Below are 21,422 nucleotides of genomic sequence, written 5' to 3'. Positions count from 1 at the left end.
AATCTTCACTTGGTCCCTCCCACAACACGTGGGGATTATGGGAACTACAAGATGAGATTTGGGTAGGACACAGCCAAACCGTATCAGTTAGCAAAGAATTACTGTTTCACTGGGCACACTGGTTCATGCCTGTAATTCCAGCACTTTGGGAGGCTGAGGAGGGAGGATCGCTTAGGTCTAGGAGTTCAAGATCAGGCTGGGCAACATAGGGAGACCCCTGTCTCTACAAAAATTTTGAACATAACCAGGCATGGTAGCGTGGCACCTGTAGTCCCAGCTACTCAGGAGGCTGAAGTGGAGAGCCCAGAAGACTGAGGCTGCAGTGAACAATAATCATGCCACTGTACTCCAGCCTGGGTGACAGAGCGAGATTCTGTCTCAATAATAATAATAATAATAATGTAATAATAATTTGCTATTTCAATAGTAAGTATTAAAATAATTTATTTTAGGGAAAAACATGGTTCCCAATACTGTTAGTGTCTAAACTTGAAAAGAATGACCTTATGGATGGATGTTTGATGATACTGATTATGATCTAAAATATATTGATGATGTAAGCATATATACACGCTTATTTTTGTTACATAAAGAGTAAACATTACCAGAGGAATCATATTTAAAATTCAAAACAATCACTAATCTAGATTTATACTGCATGACATTTCTATTTGCAAGTTTCAAAGTGCATATATACATTTTTGCATATATACATATACATTTATGTATACATGATCTGGCTTTTAGCAAACTGAAGAGTCCCTTCCCCAGTTAATGTGTTTTAAGTAGGCGAAGAAATATTGAGTTATCCAGAGAAGGAACTTGAATGACTGTGTGGCTGAATAATTTGGAATTTACTCTTAAATAAGAATGTTGTATTTCATATCTTTTGGATGCTGAATGTGTGCTTAAGCATGGATGATTAGGCCACTGAAAGCTGTTTTGTTAGTTAAATGTCTATCTTTGTTAGTAATATATCAAATTTTACCCATCCAATTGATGGTGATTATGTATGAACATACATATATAATCTGTGTAGATTATGACCTGTAAAAATGCTAGGTCTTTAATAATATCATAAAAAGAGACTGGACAGTATAATTTATTTTGTAAGCATTCTAATTCAACAATAAAATTGGGTCTAATTGTTACCACTTTTGTTATATAAAATAAGTTAGATAAACATAGCCAGCAGATTTACATTCCAAATGCAAAAAATAGTCACTATTCTAAGTTAATATCACATTACAGTTTGCTTCTACTAGCATGTTTCAAGGTAATGCATTCTTACAATTTAAATAAATATGTTCTTTTTGGTACAATTCTCAGAATTAAAATTAGAATCTCAATATGTCAAACTTTTTCACAAATAGTAAATCGGATTCTAATCAATTATACCAAAAGTGATATGTCTTGTTATAGAAACCTGGATAATTTTCCAGATTGTGAGATTTCAAAAACATTATAATTTAAAATTAGGTGATACCGTTCACATTTGTAGCCATTGTTAACATTACACTCCTTCATTTAACAAATATTGCGTGCCTAATATGATCAAGAACTTTCCCAAGTCCTGGAGAAATAACACCAAACAAGCCAGATCTCTTCCTGTCCTGTTGCAGCTTATAGACTAATGGTTTGAGGCTCAAGAATCCATAAAGCATTATTTTCTACATCTACATATCAAAAAGCTAATATTTAGGAAGAATAAAAAGATCGAAAATTAATGTTTCCATACATCTCTTTTGAAACAGTTCTATCAGCTATATGCCCTAAATTTTAGCTTCAAAGTATCAATTCTGATTGAGGCTTATTCCTTAAAGGTAGTAATAAAACTATAAGACACCTCCAGCTCTAAGTTCAAAACTTTTAGTTTAGACAAACTAGTAGAGTTGGAAGAAAGCAGAACATTGCCTAATTAATTTTTGAATTGGGTATTTCTTGCGATGTGCTTTACATATGTGTCATTACTGACTTAAATGTTAAAAAACTAACACACATAATTGGAAAAGGAATCTATAAACTCATATGCACACTCATATGTCAGTGTGTGTGAGAGAGAGAGAGACAGAGAGAGATCATTTTATTACTGTTAATATATTTGGCTTAAAATGTATAATGTGGCTTCTGAGAATAATGCTTTCAAGTAAATAACATCACTATAATTTAAATTGTTGGTTTCTTTTTTGAAAAAAAGGTGGAAAAGTAAAGCTTCTGTAAAAGCTATTGATATAAAATGATTTTAAGTCAACCAAGTAATTCCTGTTTTTCTTGAGGAAGAGAAAGGAATGAAACGGGGAAAAAAAGGGGCTACTATACAGTAGAAAAATCTTATCTGCACTCAAGATGCTCCTTAGAAATAGAAAATAAACTCTGATTCAGACTTGTTTTCACCCGTTTTTCTCTTTGCCTCCGGTTGCAAAACCAAACTCTTACTACTTCTTTCTCCAGATTCAGTTCTTCAGCCATCCGCATGATCTCTTGAGAAGAAGGTTTATTCTGTTCTCCAAAGTGTCTCTCCAGAGCATCTTTAGCAGCAATGCTGGGGTGGGGTGGACATAGGGGGTGAAATTATGTTGTTTTTAGTGAAGTTTGTGGCAGATCAAAATTAAGGTAGGTTGAATTTCCTAAATATTAACATGAAAAGGAAACTAAAAACTCTGAACACACTTGCAAGACACTTTAACAAGGAAAAATGTATACTTTGTTAAATGTGTAGATGTTTTGTCTTATGCAAGGTAGAGTTGCACCAGAGTCACAGAAAGAATTAAGTAAGGGACCCAGGCTTTCTATGTTTATCCCACTTTGTGCCACCAGAGGGCACTGAGTTCTTGAAAAGAAAATGAACATGTTCCTAGACATTTCTAAATATCTCCCCAAAATCATTTAGGGCTGTTTTCAATAAAGAAAATCTCTAGTGAACAACTGACCAACCAAAACAAAACCTGTCTTTTAGTATTTCCTAAGCATGTCTCACAGAAACTACAAAAAGATCAATGATCAAAAGTGTTCTTGAATCAAACAATACATAATTTTCCATCAAATGTTAAAAATTATTAGCTCTCCATTTCTCACAGTTATTACATTATTTTTTATAACCCATCCTGTTTCTTCATTAGACTGTATTCACTTTACTTTACTTTTATTTTATTTTATTTTATTTTATTGTTTGAGATGGAGTCTCGCTCTGTTGCCCAGGCTGGAGTGCAGTGGTGCAGTCTCGGATCACTGCAACTTCTGCCTCCCAGGTTCAAGCCATTCTCCTGCCTCAGCCTCCTGAGTAGCTGGGATTATAGGCACCCGCCACCATGACTGGCTAAATTTTATATTTTTAGTAGAGACAGAGTTTCACCATGTTGGCCAGACTCGTCTCGGACTCCTGACTTCAGGCCCGACTTGGCCTCCCAATTCACCTTACATTTATATGTTATGTTACACCTGCATTACACTCAAATGCTCATTCCATTTATAAAATACCAGTTTTGTCCTCAGTAACTTTTAATATAAAGAATACCTTATAGTTGTTCTTCGTTTTCTTTTCCTTTCATTTGTTCCCACTTTTTCATTGTACAAAGCTATAATGTGGAAAAGAGAGATAATTACAAATACAAAGTAGACTTTTTATAAAAAACTATCTGATTTGGATTTCAATTTGTTTTCATAAAACAATGCAAAATAAAAATGCCAGACATTTTTGTCTTAAATTTTTGCAGTCTAAGTCATTTTCTATTACAAACCTTAGTGAAAAATATCAACGCAGAAATAAATGTTAACCTCGCAAAGACACTTCCTACAAATAATATCCTCACTTTACTTTTGTTGGAATGCTTGCTGTAACTACTCTCAAACCTCACTGTTTATCCAACTCTGACATTTGTATGAGTAGATAATTTTATCTCATTAAGTTGCATATCTAGCAATTGCTTATATTATTTACTTGGAAGACTGGTGTGTGCAAATGTTTTGTGTACACTAATATTAGGATGCAAATGTGATTCATATATAATTTCTCTAGTATAAAAGAGAGGAAAAAAATGGATGTGTAAAAAAATAAGCATTTTACCCCTTCATGCTAATGCCAACTTACCTTGTAAGCTTTCCTTAGATAGGTTATTCTCTCCTCAATAAATTTATCTCCATACTTACATTGCCCTTCCTTTTTTGTGGTTGTTTTTAGTGTGATATAACAAAATATTTATTTTTCATCTCAAAGAGAAAAGGAGGAAAAAAAAAATCCCTCAAACTTCCTGCTTTAGCATTAATCCTACTGATTGAAGCCATTATTTTTAGGTTAAAACATAGCACTGCCTTCAGAGACACAGTTTAGTACCTCCTACTTGCTCAGCTTCCTCCAGCCATTTGGATAATATTGCTTTCAGTTTGCATGCATTTTTAAAGCTGAGCTGCAGATTTTCAAATCGGCAGATTGTTGTTTGACTGAATTCAGAGCCATGCACAGCTGCCAGGGCCTCCCCAACATTTGTTTGGGTGTATCCTGTGAAGGGACGATAAAGACCATCAGCTCCAACTTTCCAAAAAATGTTAATTTTGGTTCATTGTCACACAAATCTTTGTATCTTTGTCAACTATTACACACTGTTTTTTAACTATATAGTCTTGGCAAATCAGAATATTTAGTAAGATTCATTATACTTTGAAGTATTTGTCCAATACTTCAAAACATATTTCTTCTAGTTAATAAATTACTTTTATCTACTCACTGAAATAATTCAGATAGAAACATCTGCCATTCATAATATTTAGCCAGTGTTTAGGTGTATCCTAAACACTTTATAAGGCACTTGAAAATTACAGCTCTTTTTATCATTATTGTTAAATATCAAATAATATATGCCCCAAAATCTTTAATATATTAACTATAATGCATAAAATATATGGTTATATATCATAAAATTTTTTATTTCAACTCTAAAAGATTCAATGATATTGTTGAAGGGTACTAAATAAAACTAAGAATTATTCTGCTTTCCCTAAAACTGTGTTTATTAAGAGGTTACGATTATGCATTTCATGTATACCTCTGAGCCCGTTTTATAGTTTTTGGTATTGCCTCTGTCTTCAGACTAATGATCCTTATTGTTTGTCTGAAACATTTTTAGAGTACAGCTGAAATAATCAACATATAATTTGAAACATTCACAGTAATATAAATAGAAAACTGAAAATGAATTTCACAAAGATTCCTACTACTGTGTTTACTACATGTAATAGCTACATACTATTTCAGGACCTAAGGCTATATACCTATATATAAAAAATGGTTGTATATGATGCCCATCAATAAATATTCTTATTAAATTACCTATGGTTCATTCTGCAAGTGCAGAGGTTTGAACTGTTATTTCAATCCATTAAAAAATATACACCACTTTATGCAATTTAACCAAAGTTAATTGTTATAGTTGTTTTATTTTAAAAACACTTCAATAGAAAATGAGCAAAGACTCTGAACAGATAGTTCACAGAAAAAGTAACATAAATGATTGTCAAGCACATTAAATAATATACTTTACAATCATAATAAAATAAATTTTAAATGAAATAGCAGTGAGATGTCACTTTGACCTGTCTGATGTGCAAAGATCTAAAAGATTAACAGCATATTTTTTCCTTCAACCACCATTTATTTATTTTGTGTTCTAGTCACACTCTTCTGGATGCTGGAGATATCATTAAGCAGAAAATAAAAAGAAATAGATTTTAAAAACTCTTGCCATTTTGGAGTCTATATAGCCTGAGAATGTTGAAAAAGATTCTCATGGTGACAGTAAAATTTGGTACAACTGCTCTAGAAACTAGTTTGACAACATCTATCAAAATTACCAATACACGTACTTTTGATCAAGCAATTGTGCTTCTAACATTTTTCCTACACATTTATTTATATGGATGCAAAATAACATTTATAGGGTTAATCATCGTGGCCTTGTTTCTAACAGTCAAAGATCAGAAACCACCTGAATTTCATCAGGAGAGGACTGGTCAAATAAATTGCAGTATATTCATAAAGTGAAACTTGACAGCTCCACAAAGGAAAAAGAGCTCTAGAAAAATTACTACTGAAAATTTCAAATAATACTTATGTTGGGCACAATACATATATTTGCATATATATTTGCTTATATATCCATGAGCTATCATTGGAAAGATACACAAAGAACTAACAACAACGATAAACAGAAAGAACAAGCAGAATTACATGTCACTTATACTCTTTTGTACTTTTGAATCATATAAATGTATGGCCTCACACATTTCACTACATATTAATATATCAATATGTACGGTTCAAATAAAATATAGATATAAATGGGCACTTTGAAACTAAAGTTGAGGTGGGTAAGTTTTGAAAGAGTATTATTAATTTTAAAATTATGCATTTAGGCTCTTAAGAAATTATCAATAAACAAAGGTTTTTGGAGGATTTCCATGACAATTTACTACGTCCACGGTAGAGATGAAGAATGACAATCATCTTATACATTTGAGTAACATATAAGAGATTTAACAGCAATAAAGATTTGCAAACCAAGTTCTTTTTCCTGTTGCCTTTAACAAGCACATACCTAACTTAATTCTTCTCACTTTAAATTCATTGGCAAACTTTTCGAGTTCTCTGATTTCTGGAGAATCCATGTCTATTGGCTCTTCCACCAATTTACTTTTCCGCCTGAGTTCCTGCTTGAAATCAGCAGCTGTGGGGTCCTCTGCCAGGAGAGGCTGGTGTATAGGAGGAAATCCATGACTCAAAGTGTGGTCAGGAAATTTATAAAGACAAGGGGTTAAACTACCTGTGAGTAAACAAAGAAATACAATGAAAAAGATCAATTGTAATTCTTCCTTATTTCTATATCAGAAAGGATTTTGCCTGATTTAGCCCATTATTCTGCTCTAGCCTGTCTCAATACTTAAAAGGTTACCTTACATTCAGTCTTCTGAAGAAGGAGTCAAAGTAGCTTAGTAGAATTAAGATTATTTACCATCTACCTTCTCCAGAGCAGCACAACCAAAGATAGGGTTAAAGGAAAGAAGCAGGGGACTGCGAATAACTAAAATAGAAACAAACAACTTCTCTTGGAAGTGTACATTTTCTAGCATGTTTTTCTCTTAAATGACACCTATTCCTGGGAATCTGAGGTTGAACTCTAACCAGAATCTATGCATTGAACTCTGTTTTTTTTTTTTTTTTTTTGAGATGGAGTCTCGCTCTGTCGCCCAGGCTGGAGTGCAGTGGCCGGATCTCAGCTCACTGCAAGCTCCGCCTCCCGGGTTCACGCCATTCTCCTGCCTCTGCCTCCCGAGTAGCTGGGACCACAGGCGCCGCCACCTCGCCTGGCTAGTTTTTTGTATTTTTTAGTAGAGACGGGGTTTCACCGTATTAGCCAGGATGGTCTCGATCTCCTGACCTCGTGATCCGCCCATCTCGACCTCCCAAAGTGCTGGGATTACAGGCTTGAGCCACCGCGCCCGGCTGTTTTCTTAATTCATTAAACAAATAATGAGTGATGTTTGTCGTAATCATGGCACTAAATGCTTCAGCTAAGTGCTATGCTGAGAAGTTTTCTTGTGATTGGGAAATTGATTTCACAATATAAAAATGCCTCCCTATTTAATCAGTAAAAACTTGATTTTATTAGGAAAAATCACATCTTTTTTAATTAAATGAAGGCAGGCAGAAAAAGAATGATAAGAATATAAAATATATTAATATGGCTAAATAGGCTTGAGGAATGATTAAACATTAACAAAAGGTAACCTCGAAAGTTCTATTAAAAAGTCACTAACAAGATTTCTTGAAAAATATACAATGTAATAGAATAATTTCTTGATTATTATTTAAGGAAAAGAAAAATTAGTAGCAAGAAAGTTTGCAATTTTATATATGGTAAGTAATTACTCATCAATGATAAAGCATTGACTCTATTGAGTAGATACGTTAAATCACAAAAAATGTAAAAAGGTCTGAAATTATTATACAATTGCTTCCAGACTTCCTTCTTCATTGGAAGAGTCTATCTCAGTTGGGAAGTGTAGGTGAGAGAGTCGTATATAAGCCAAATTCCCACACATTTTGTTTCTTGTTTTCTTTATCAATGCATTCCAATTTTTATCGACAAAGATTTTACTTCAATTTATATCAAATGACATGTCTAGTGTGCCTTCTGTATCCATGGGTTCTGCATTCATGGATTGATGCAACAGTGGATTAAATACATTTAAAAAATAAAGTAAAAAATAACAACACAAGAATAAAAATGATACAAATAACCCAGTGCAGTATAACAATTATTTACATAGCATTTGCATTGATTTAGATATTATAAGTAATCTAGAGATGATTTAAAGTAGAGAATGTATCTAGGTTATTTGCAAATACTATGCCATTTTATACCAGGGACTTGAGCATCTGAAGATTTCAGTATCCTTGGGGATCCTGGAACCAACATGCCACATATATAGAAGGATGATTGTGTAAGCAAGACATTTTTATACAAAAATATTGAGTAATTAATCCTTTTCTTATAAGTATAAATATTTTAAAATAAATTACTATGGAATACACGCAATAATGATTCTTAGAAACTTACTGAAAAAAATGCATCAAGAGTTCATGCCACCTATCATTACTCTACACATACATTCCCAAGTCAAAGACATGAGTAATAGTGTATTTTCCAGAATACATAAATCTTACATTAATATATCAATATGTAATGAGCAAAGAATACCGCAACTCAGCAAATTGTTGGTTTATATTATTTATATAAAAATATGTAATTATAAAGTGCACCCCATCTAAAAGGGCATATTATTTTTCTAAAACAAAGTAAACATATAAATAAGAGGTTAAACAAATCAGCATAAAATAAATGTGTCTGCTTTAAAGCTGGGAAAAAGATGTGAAATAAACTATTTTTGTCTTTAAAAAATTCCTACTACTTTTACAAACCAAAATTATCCAGGTTTACTTTTGTAAAAGTCAGTTAACTATCCAGTTTATGCTTTATTGTGTGGCATCTTGATCAGACCAGAGAACATTGTTAAAAACAATTTCACCAACTTTTCTTTTATTATATAGCTTTTCTTCAAAATGTTTATTGCTGTGGGGTTCATTTTTAGCTTTTTACTAATATTAGTTTTCTGCTAAATTAAAAGAAGGACTAATAGATGTAAAAAGAAAACCGATGACATTTATGCTAGCATCTATTTAATCTGATATTTATCTGAAGAGTTGTTTTGTGCTTATACTTTCACAATTGATCCACACATATATTTATAAAACCTTCACTTCTTTTATTATTAAGGTCCGTCAGATATCACTTAATACATTTAATGATAAAATACCCTGAGAAAGAGTACAAAGAAAAGCCAGGCTACTGTTAGATTTTGTACATTTAACATATTGTAAGACACTTTAGATGACTCATTTAACCTATGTCAAATTATGTTTATTTTATATAAACAATTTGTGTGTTTTTTACCTATGCATACTATAAGGTCTGAATTTGTTAGCAAATTTTATTATTATTTTCAATTTCTCTTGCTGATCATAATCATGTACTGCTACAAATCTTCTATGAAACACTTTGTGTTGCATTAATTTCACATTTGTCATCATCTTTGTCTTTATACAAAAAAAAATGAGCCAGGAAAGATATATATTTTCCACCATAATTTACAATGTAGAAAATTTAAGTAGAAAGAAATTAAATAACTTGCCTTCAGTGCCCAACGAATTAACTTTGCAGTTTCAACCAGAACTAAAGTCTAGTAAGCATTGCAGCAAGCCACATCAAAATAATTGCCTGGTTCATTTTCCAGGCAGTTTATACTCACTAAATTAAATAACTCCCCTTTAAAAGGTTTTCTCTGCATTAAAACACCTTTGGCTATTTTAAACAGATGCTTTTAGACAAAAAATATTACAATAAAATGTATATAAAATGTGTCATCCCTATTTCCATAAAATTATTTATTTACTTATTTTTGCTTATTTATTCTTTATTTTTAGAGACGTGGTCTCAGTCTGTCTCCTGGATTGGAGTGCAGTGGTAAAATCATAGCTCACTGCAGTCTCAGATTCCTGCCCCAAGCCATCCTCCCACCTCAGCATCCTAAGTGGGATCCTACAGGCATGCGCCACCATGCTCACCTAATTTTTTACATTTTTTGCACAGATGGGATCTCACTGTGTTGCCCAGGCTGGTCTCAAACTCCTGGCTTCAAGCAATGCTCCTGCCAAAGCTTCCTAAAGTGCTAGGATTACAGGTATAAGCCACAGAACCCAGCTACAAAAATTGAAAGGTAGCTTATACATTGTAAGTACTCTGGTGAAGTGGACACACAGAAGACAAATTTGAATGGAATCCAGGAAAAATACACAGAAAATACCATTCTCCAAGGTTTGGCATCCAGAACAAGAAGCAAAATGTGTTGTGTGATACATTTTTTTCTCTTTTCCTTTTGCTTTTGGCTTTTTTTTTTTTTTTTTTTTTTGGAGACAGCATCAGGCTCTTGTTCCCTGGGCTGGAGTGCAGTGGCGCCATCTCGGCTTACTGCAACCTCTGCTTTCTAGCTTCAAGCAGTTCTCCTGCCTCAGCCTCCTGAGTAGCTTGGACTACAGGTGCCTGCCACCACGCCTGGCTAAGTTTTGTATTTATTTATTTTTTTATGTATAATTTTATTTATAATTTTTTGTTTAGAGACAGGGTTTCACCATTTTGGCCAGGCTGGTCTCAAACCCCTAACCTCAGATGATCCGCCTGCTTCGGCCTCCCAAAGTGCTGGGATTACAGTTATGAGCCACTGCACCCAGCCCACTTTTATTTTTCATTATATGAAAATATCTACAATTATCTGCAAGGTCACAGATTTCCTGGAACTAACTTCACACAGAATTTCATCACAACCATTTAAAAGAACAGTCAAACCAACTTCTGTTTCTAGCATCTGAGACTGCATTTGGGGGAGTGTGGAGAGTGATTGGAATGATACGTATAGCAATACATGTTTCAAATCTTTTTAAAACCTAGATTACTGAAAAAAGTAGAAATAAGATGAAAGATGTGGTGAGTCATGTGCAACAGAGGTCTCATCAACATTTTCTGAAACATGGATAAAGAAAAATTATCTTGAGGCCTGGACAGCACACACACACACATAGCTTGGAAGTGTTTGCACACCGTAGTTACAAATACATTTTCACATTGAAGATTAATTCACCAGAGCCTTTCTAAATTGCTGTGTATGCACTTCTGCGTGACAGAGGAGGGAGAAGAACAGAGGTAAATCTTTTAAAGCAGGCAATGGGGGTCAGAGATAGGACTTGCCTTACTAGGCGCTGACTCAATGTACCATAGCATGGGGCAAATTGATCTTTGCAGCATGTGGTTAGCTTACAACATCATCTCAGGTTACTGGCTTGATGCCTTAAAAAAACAAACAGGGGAAGCAGAGGGACACAGTAAAATACGCCACCCTGCTGTGCTTGTAACAGGCACAGGAACATGTATCTGAATATTTGCATATATTCCCCTGTGTTCCTTAGGCATAAAAATTCAAAGGAAATTATATACTTCCACTGTGATCTTTTCACTTGTGTGCACTGGTAAATCCTATCCATGTATAACAGGGGCCCATTGGCTGTTTGGTTTAATTTGAAACGTCTATTTCTTTACATACAGCCTGTGACTTCTTTCCTGCTACAATGACAGAGTTGAATAGTTGCAACAAAGACTAGAAAGGTTGAGATATTTACTGTCTGGTTTTTTACAGAAAAGGGTTGCCAACCCCTAGTCTGGAAGTGAAAATACATCATGTTACTGCTACCAAAAGACCTCTCATGATGCAGAAGCAAAAGATCTTCTGAATTACTTGTTTCCTTAGAGTTGTTACAACCAGAACAATTTAGGGCCAAATAAAGCAAAGAACTAAGGAAAAGAAGTAAATGAAGAGAAAAAAATTTCAAATTTCAAAAAATGAAAAGATGGGTTCCCAAATAGACTATACCCCCTGTCAATTGTCAGGCTGATTTCCACTTTCTTTTGTGTTAGCCCATGCAGCAAGAATATTTCCAGCCATAACAATCTTTTCTTTTAATATCCATTTCTCCTCAATAAGAATTGGATGCTCATCATCTTGTTTAAGTCCCAAACTCTTGGGACTTAAACCTTGTTTAAGAGTTTGGGACTTAAACAAGGTTTTCATTTTGTTTTGTTTTCCCCTTGAAATTAATTTTTAAAGCAAGGACTTTCACACCACTTCTTGGTTTGACCACTACATCATGTAAAGAGGGTGGGTTTAACATTCATCACAGTGAGGTTGATTTGCTGTTTCCACAGGACAGCAGAAAGGGTGAACCCTCAGTGAGCTTGTTTCCTGAATTGTGCTCTGCTTCGGATACTGGAGAATAGAAACAATCTCTCAGAAACCCAAAAGTCAGGGTTGTGAGAACTTTTTTTTGATATATTGTTTTGTTCTGTGTTTATCTAGGAGAGACTTTGAACAGCATTTGTCATTCTCGATTTTTTATTATTTGTACTGTAAGGTGTTGACTTTGAATTCTCTAAGTTCTCAGGAGTGAAAGCACAGAAGGAATGTAGCTGCAAGAGTATCTGAAGAGAAGGTCAAAAGAGAAATCATTTTGAGCTGACACAAATTTGCTACTACTCAATCCCAATAGAGTTGTAGTACCCACTGCAACTTAGATATGAAGAGACTGAAACTCAGAAGTGCTAAGTCATTTGAACAATGTTAGTAAGTAGTTAATGGTATGGATAACTCAGTACTCTCAATGAGTCATTCTCTATTTTGCCTGCACCTGCACTCTTAGGTACGGTGAATTCATCTGATCATTAAAATTCTACCTACCAACCTGACAAAATATTACTTATAGCTCTTCTTTTCCTGTCCGTTATTAATTTAATGAAATGCTCAAACTAAATGTAAGCATCAGAGTATGGGTAATGACATAACCATATGAAAATAATTTCATACCTTTTAGAAATATAGTTCTTTCTGTAGCTTCGCTTTTATATAGCGTGTGTGACACCATGTCATTGGTGGTGTTAAGACACTTCTGTGGATTGTGCGGAAGTGGCTGATTTGATTCATGCCTTAAGGCTTCTCAGAAAATTCAAATGACATCATCAGATTTCTATCGTGTACTTTATACATTTCTCTCTTATTTACCTTTTCTCTTTTATTTCTGAATTGCTGTACTTTGTAACACAATGTATGCAGGTTTACTGGGGATAAAGGCAGGAGAGTTCAGATTCTCTAAGATCTAATCTCTCATGAAGCAAATGCTAATACTGAATGACGTCCCAATATGGACATTCTGACATTTAAAGCATATCACATTTTAACAAAATTTTTGAGAGAGATTTAACAGTCCCTCTCAAAAATATTCAAATCTCTTTTTGCTTGTGATGGTGAGTTTTTCTTTCAGTCGCAGAATATATTTAATTTTAGACCACAGCGATAGCTCCAGACCTTGGTGTAAGTCTCGTGCTCTTGATGTCACTAAGCCAGGGTTTTGAATCATTTTGAAAGGTTCTTCCGGGGGCCTTTTCATTTTCATTGTAATGAGGAAGTGGCTCATGGAAGAGGGTTTGCTGAGTTCCTGCTGGGGACAGCTTGTATCAGAAGGACATGAGCTGCCAACACTCTCCACGTGAACATTGGCATATTGGCTCCAGTCCTGGAAGCAGGAAGGGTGTTAGAATTCTGAGGCCAGCTGCAAACTCCCGACGCCAGCGGTGGCCCTCTCTGATTTGGCGGGGTGGGAGGTGGTAGCAAAACTATCTGACAGTATTTGGGCAAGAGATTATTGGCCGCTGGTCTGTGACTGGTTTTAATCTCGGTGCCAACCTCAATCAACTGGCAGGGACTGCCTCTGTGCTGGGTTCAGAGAGAAACTAACGGTATACCTTGGTTCCTGGGAGTTCCTGTAAATGAACTGTAAGATCTTTCCTCCAGGAAACAGCAGCACGTGTTTGTCATTTCCTGTCTCCTAATCAAAACGTTGTAAAGGCCACCGAAAGCATTCCACCTGCACCTCTAGTAGCTAAACACATTTGTTTTACTACTTTATAATGAAAGTAGTTCATCATTGAGGAAGGCTATTCTCATTAACTATGAATACTATTTAAGCATGTTGATCATAAATAATCCATTTCCAGAGAGGAAGAAAAAAATATGGATTTATTTCTTAATTATTAAAAAAAGATATCAGAATTTACAGGTCATCGTTAAGAACCTCAGTCTTCATTTAACCATAAATGTTAGGATACTGGTTTATTAAGAATGTTGCTTGATAGAATGTAGGAGAAACTAATATTTTCCTGGATTATTATTTTAAAGTTTTAATGTTTTATTTAGTCTTAAGTAGACAAATTTTGAGACATCAAAGGTTAAACAATTTAATTAAAATTAAACTATTTGTTCCATTTTTCTTGAAAAATTATAGGAATAAATCAATATTTGCTTTTTTTTTTTTTTTTTTTTTACTGCTTATCTGGATGATAACAAAACACAAGTCAGTTAGAAAAGATTTCCCTAATAGATGATTCCTTTATCCAAAGTTTCTCCCTCATTATCACACACATACACATGCACACACACATTTTCTCACACAGCTTTAGTTTGTCATCAATAAGAGTTCTTTTCAAAGAATTTCTTTAAAAATAAACCAACAAATGAAAATCCTGTGCATAATAAAACTGTGCACTTTTAAAAAATGATTAAAATCTTATGTGGCCATGCCATGAAATTAAGCAAGAATTTTTGATGAATAGATCTCATAAGCCAGATCTGCCCATTCCTCAAAAACTGTGCTTCAATGCCTTTCTAGAAGGATCAATAAACAGGTAACTATACTTGATACAGTCATACTTTACTTACTTATAGGAGAAAAGTATGTGACTTCAATGATTTCAATCTAAGACTCACTCAGAAGCAATTCAGAAAGGGCTGCTAAAGCCTGAAACAGCTATCACTAAAGCCCCTGCCAATCACTCGTAGCTTCAATCAATGTCTTATCTATCTTCATGGACCAAATGTCCAGAAGGAATATAATGATGAGAGGAGGTGTTCTGTACACCTGTGCTGTCTGATATGGGAATCACTAGCCACATGTGGTTATCGAGCACTTGAACTAGAGCAAGTGCAACTGAGAAACTGAATTTGAAATCTTATTTTATTTTACTTAGTTTACATTTAAGTTTAAATAGCCACATGAGGCTAGTAGCTACTATATTTTTAGTGAAGGTAAGCCTGCCAGTAGCATCAAGTTACAATTAACAGTTTGACAATAGTGAATTTGAATAAAAACCATACAAAGCAAACTCAAGAAGCACAGCAGTTCAGGGACATGTGAGTAGGGAAATTAGGTATAACCCCTATGGTCTCTGCGGGTGTCACAGGAAACAAGAAGTGGTGATTTTTAACGGTAATTTTCAAAGTTAAGAAATCGAATTTCATGTCACACTCTGCCCACAATTATTTCAGGCCCAGAAAATCCATCTAATTGTCCCCAAATACAATAACATGTAAAAGACAACTTTTCTTACCTGCCATCACTCCATAGGTTGATGGCTGGTTTCCATAATGACAGGAAGGAACAGAATAATGAAGTCCCGTTGCTGTGTTTCCCAACGTTGTCACCGAGAAATGTGTGCGCAAACATTTAGGAGTTTGGATCAAAGACAAAATAGATGGGACTGGTAAGAAAATGTATAGGGATTCAAGACACATTCATTTTATTTCAAAAATACACATTTATGTGGTTCTTAAAGTTACATGCCAATATTTTTTCTCATTTTGCGTAAATTCTCTGATGAATAGGTTAAAACTAGGGGGGATCAAAGTTTGTCTCATGTAATGAGATAATAAATCATCAAAACGAACTTCATTAATTATCCTGTGCTCTGTGCTGTGGCGACGAGTGCCTCATGAAGGGGTGACTGACCAATTTGAACCTTGGCTTTTTGGGACTTGTAGAATTCTTGTAGGTTCTGTTCAATGCAAACATTGCAACTCACCGACTAGAAGAATAGTCCTTTAAAATTCTTGTGTTGCATGATATTATAAAGCAGTCTGTTTGAATGAATACAGAAACGATCTCTTGAACAATATAAACTATCCCTTGTATTTTTGCTTATTTGTCTGCTGAATTTGTTTCATCCAGGTGGAAATGGCAGAGCAACTAACCTTTTATTAGATACAATCATAAAAATCTCACCAATTCAGAGTGCTATTAAAAACCCATAACAATATATGATCTATCTATTTTGATGTTGAAACCATGAGGTTGTAAGTTGTCTGCATATACACAATTGATACAACCATTCTAATGATAAAGCTGGTCAAAAAATAAGTTCATTCATTGGGTGACTTAACATCCATAAAGCCATAAAGCCGTATATAAACGTAACTATTCATAAACGGTTGTATGCTTCAGGAAATCAATGTGTATTTTGAAAGTAAATTGGAATTATTAGACTTTTACTAAGTTTTAAACACAAATCATCAAGTTGAAAGGGAGTGCAAAATATTGACAATAAAACCACTGGTCAATATTTCCTTATATATTTTATTTTCTCAATTTTTTCTTTCATATTCTGAATATATTGGCTAGTTTTCATAAACATAACTATCTTCTTTAATAAATGAGATGTTATAAAGTACAGTTAGAATCCTTTGAGAATACCGATATACAATCTAGTGATTAAAGACATGACTTCTCTTCATAAAGTAAAATATATTACTTTAAAATAGAGACAAATGTTTAATTTTTAAAAATCTGGGCTGGGCGCGGTGGCTCAAGCCTGTAATCCCAGCACTTTGGGAGGCCGAGACGGGCGGATCACGAGGTCAGGAGATCGAGACCATCCTGGCTAACACGGTGAAACCCCGTCTCTACTAAAAAATACAAAAAAACTAGCCGGGCGAGGTGGCGGCGCCTGTAGTCCCAGCTACTCGGGAGGCTGAGGCAGGAGACTGGCGTGAACCCGGGAGGCGGAGCTTGTAGTGAGCTGAGATCCGGCCACTGCACTCCAGCCTGGGCGACAGAGCGAGACTCCGTCTCAAAAAAAAAAAAAAAAAAAAAATCTGTATGCATTCTTATTTTATAACTAATAAGTCAAAAGAACTGAAGTCATTTTGCAATATAATGATTACATATAAAAGTCTTACTGTGCATTCCAAAATTAAACAAATTATCATTAAGCACATTTAATACTCAAGTGTTCCCATTTAAGTCACTGTTTCTATAATAGTTCCTTAGACAATTAGATACATATGATTAAAATTTCATTAAAATATTATAAATCAATGCTATTATCATTTAAAACATTTGTAGTTCACTTTAATTAATTATAATTCTTTTTTAATTTTAAGGCTTAAATAATGTTTGCGTTTCAGATTTTAGGAAGTTAACTACAGGATAGGCGAATTTACTATATAAATTGTTACTTATTTTTAAGTAAATAAATGGCATTTTGAGCATAAAATTAGATTTTACTAGATTATTACCTCAATTCTGAATTTTATTTTCGTGCTGGCCGAATTATCTTCAAACACAGAAATAATGTATTATTCTCATTATCCTCAATCTACAGGATGACCTACTATTTAAAATATATGATTAGCTATGTGTTAATTGCTTAGATTTATTCATAGCATATATTTTTGATAAAAACTTTATTATCTTTTCCAAGAATTATGCTGGAGGATACTTCTTATATTACCCTTTACATTAAATTATAGAAATCTTTGGTGGATTTCCGCGCTTTAATTTAAAATGTAATATTGAAAAATGTCTACATTAAACGATTTTACCAAAGTCTAAATATCTGACCCCCAGGTTCTTTAAAATCCAGAAGATTGGTGCCAAACTTATACATATATTTAGAAAGTGCTTAATAATAATAAAAGATAGAGCTTAAATCCTTCAAATCAGAATATAAATCAAAACTCTGATTTTGATTTCTAAATGTATATAATTTCATTCCTAAATATGAGGCAGGTTGCATTTAAAACAAATGAAATGTAAATATTATATTGCTATTCAATGGAAGAAATTTACTCAGTTCAAGTCTTTGTCTATTTGTAAATCAACTTTAATGCACTTTTTTACTGCATAAAGAATGAACACATTGGCAAAACACACGTATTTGGCTGATTGTGTTGAGTCTTTGAATTCTTAAGTTTACTTTTTGTTTTAAAAAATTATGTGAGATAAATGTTAAAACATGGTTATAAGTGAAGTAAGTCTCTTCAGAATGCAATCTTGAGAAAATTTACCTTAGTTAATGAGCTTTAAATGCCATGTTATTTGTGGCTATAATTTCTGTATCTTATGCTAAAAATATGTTAAATAAAACTCAATTATTTTATTCTATGAAATCCATTGTTGTTGATATTTGGAATTTTCTGTCGTGTTTAATATAAGGTTTATAGCTGTTTTTAGATAGCAGTAAATGTAATTTAACAACCAAATAAATCTTTAAGATAAAGAAGTAGCACCTTTAAACATTACGTTATTTTATAATATTCATCTCATTTGCTCCTTATTCTATAAATATTTCCATTAAATGGTTTTTAGATTTAAAATGTCCAAGTTCACTCTTTCCTTATGTAGAAAACAGATTTTCTTTCTTATAACAAAGCCAACAATGATTTAAATTACTATACTTACTAATATTTCTTTAAAAAATATTTGGCATGTTGACTTTTTAGATATGCTTAATACTTACTTCACTTAAGACAAATTAAATTGGAGGGGTAAAATGAAAGAAGCAAAGAGATTATTAACTACCAAGATTCAAAGCATTCATTCTGAAATGTTTAGGCCCCGCCAGATGTAAACTGTCATAGGACTCAGTACCTGTAGACATCACATTGGTGGCATGGTTGGAGACTGGTAGACACTCGGCAGCACTGTGATGCATTATCAGAGGCAGGGTTGCAGAGGCGTCAGAATTCAGGGGTATAAAGGTATCAGCCGAAGTAAAAGCTTGGCAACTCATTCCCACAAGAGAGTAGAAAATAAGGAGAACCGCTGCTCCCCAAATCAGAGTTTTATTATATTACTGTCTCAAAGGGCCGATTCAATTCTCACTACCTGCATATATACATCAGGAAGGCTCTGAGGCACCAGGAGGGTGCGCGCTAGTATTTATATTGCAAGGAAATCCCTTTATACATGTTAATAGTCTTTTCCCAGGAGTATTGCTTTATCAATCTGAACCGTCTTCCTTTTTCACCCAAACATAATCCATGGCAGAAAAAGAAGCTGATTCTGGGGTATAGATGAAGGGGAAGGGAGAAATCTGAAACCTTATTTGACAACTTCAGTAGTTCAGACCTTTTAGAGAGGAATCAACAACTTTGAAAACGTGTCCCTCAAAAAAAAAAAATGCCACTGTAAACTGAAAAATAGTAGGTGTCTTTTTGCTACTAACACGATTGCAAATATATAAATATGAGATTTTTTAAGCAACTTCTCATTAAATCTGTGATATAACATGAAACGAAGTGCAGACTATTATACATAATTTTAAGAAACTGAATATTTACGATTATATTGAGAGAAGCATATAAGACTAAATATGAGAAAATACGTTGTCAGTTACTGATGCATACTCAACACTGCGCAGCTTTTACAATGAGATCACTTGGACTCGGGAAGGGGAACATCACACACCGGGGCCTATCATGGGGAGGGGGGAGGGAGGAAGGATTGCATTGGGAGTTATACCTGATATAAATGACGAGTTGATGGGTGCTGACGAGTTGATGGGGGCAGCACACCAACATGGCACAAGTATACGTATGTAACAAACCTGCACGTTGTGCACATGTACCCTAGAACTTAAAGTATAAAAACAAACAAATAAACAAAAAACGATGACAACCAATATAAGTTTTACTATATTAGAAGTGGAAAATGGAAAAAAAATTGGATCAAATGTAGTAATGATAGGTTGGTGCAAAAGTGATTGCATTAATGGCAAGAACCGCAATCACTATTACACCAAAGTTAAATACAAATAAGATATGGGTAATTGTATCTTTACCTCGATTTGAATTTACTCATCAAGAACCCAATATTTAGTAAGCTGTTACTGGATGCTGACAGTATTCTAGGTATTTATACAGTTATGTCATGCAAATTTCACAACATCTGTGTGAGTTCTGTACCTTGCCATTCTCACTAAGCTAGACTCTGCCAGAGGCTGAGATCTTGGTGGTTCTGCCACAGAGCCTGAGATAACCATGGTAGTTGCTAACTAGATGCAAACTTCTCACACAAAATATATTGACTTTATATGAGAATGAAAAAAAAATACGCTACAGCCAACTATTTCAAAGATAAATATCAGCATCAAAATTTTACAAATTATGAGTATATAATGAGTAAATAAAGTACTATTTATGTATTGTATGTTAAGGTAATATAGCAAATAGAAATAATCGAACAGGAATAGATATTATTGAGGTGAGTAGACACTAATTTTGTACTATGGAATATTTTAAGATAATTTGGAATTGGTTGCTTTGTGTCAAATTTAACATTAATATTGATAGGACATTTTCAAAAAAATGAACACTTTGTCAGTAAGTAGCTGGTATTTTGAAGGAAAATATGTAAAAGCTTGCCCAAATCATTAGATATGGAATGAAAATATTTATTCTAAAAATGACATTTTTTTCATTCTGAATTCTATATCTTTGAAGCTCTATTAGTCTTTTCTAATGAGAGAAAGTTTCAAGTAATCAAAAGCATGATTGTATCCTTGCAGAAGTTTGATCGTTTTCAGACTTCACATATACAAAAAAGTGATTTTCAGTATTCTATTTGGAGTTTCTGTTAAGAAAAGTAAATAAAAATACGTTTATTGGGCATCATGCATGTTAAAAATTAAATAATATTTATAGAAAATAGAATTTGAAAATGTCCCTTAATAATTTTACTATTGTCATATAGAGTCATTGGAATATGTTGGTAAAGTATGTGAAAAATATACTTTATGAAGTATACTGAAGATACTTTATGAAGTAGCATAAAATCTGCCTAGCAAACAATATAAAAATTTCCCAGTTATTTACCATGATATCTAAACATTTTTAAATTGCAATCTTAGAATTTCTTCCATAATGATTTTTTTAAAATTAAACACCTGTTCTGTTAAAATGAGGTAAAGTCAGGAAATAAATGTTTCCATTACAGTCTTCTACTATATAATATGTCCATAGGATTACCTGGAATGTACCCCTCTAAGATAGATTCGTAAAAGCAGAAATACTAAGCTTAAGTCTTACAAACTTTTAACATCTTGAAAACATTACTAACTTGCATTTTCAAATAATTAATTATATTATGATTTTGATGTAAA

The 21,422-nt window shown here is 33.7% G+C and overlaps 1 protein-coding gene across 2 annotated transcripts; it reads right to left on the bottom strand.

Moving 5' to 3' along the window:
- Positions 1-1,836: 1,836 nt before the first annotated feature.
- On the bottom strand, positions 1,837-19,176 carry POU1F1 (POU class 1 homeobox 1). Of its 2 annotated transcripts, none has more exons than XM_033211591.1 (6): positions 18,911-19,173; positions 15,594-15,743; positions 6,588-6,812; positions 4,331-4,495; positions 3,515-3,575; positions 1,837-2,542 (listed from the first exon to the last, which is right to left on the bottom strand). In XM_033211591.1, exons 1-6 carry the CDS (start codon positions 19,050-19,052, stop codon positions 2,332-2,334), a joined length of 954 nt encoding a protein of 317 aa, XP_033067482.1. In that variant the 5' UTR covers positions 19,053-19,173; the 3' UTR covers positions 1,837-2,331. The 2 variants fall into 2 exon arrangements, with proteins under 2 accessions (XP_033067482.1, XP_033067483.1); XM_033211592.1 differs by having other exon boundaries at positions 2,190-2,542; positions 15,594-15,665; positions 18,911-19,176.
- Between the last annotated feature and the right edge of the window lie 2,246 nt (positions 19,177-21,422).

Source organism: Trachypithecus francoisi, unplaced genomic scaffold (genome assembly GCF_009764315.1).
Source record: "Trachypithecus francoisi isolate TF-2019V2 unplaced genomic scaffold, Tfra_2.0 Lachesis_group0, whole genome shotgun sequence".
Classification (NCBI taxonomy): domain Eukaryota; kingdom Metazoa; phylum Chordata; class Mammalia; order Primates; family Cercopithecidae; genus Trachypithecus; species Trachypithecus francoisi.
This window is presented reverse-complemented; position numbering and strand designations above follow the sequence as displayed.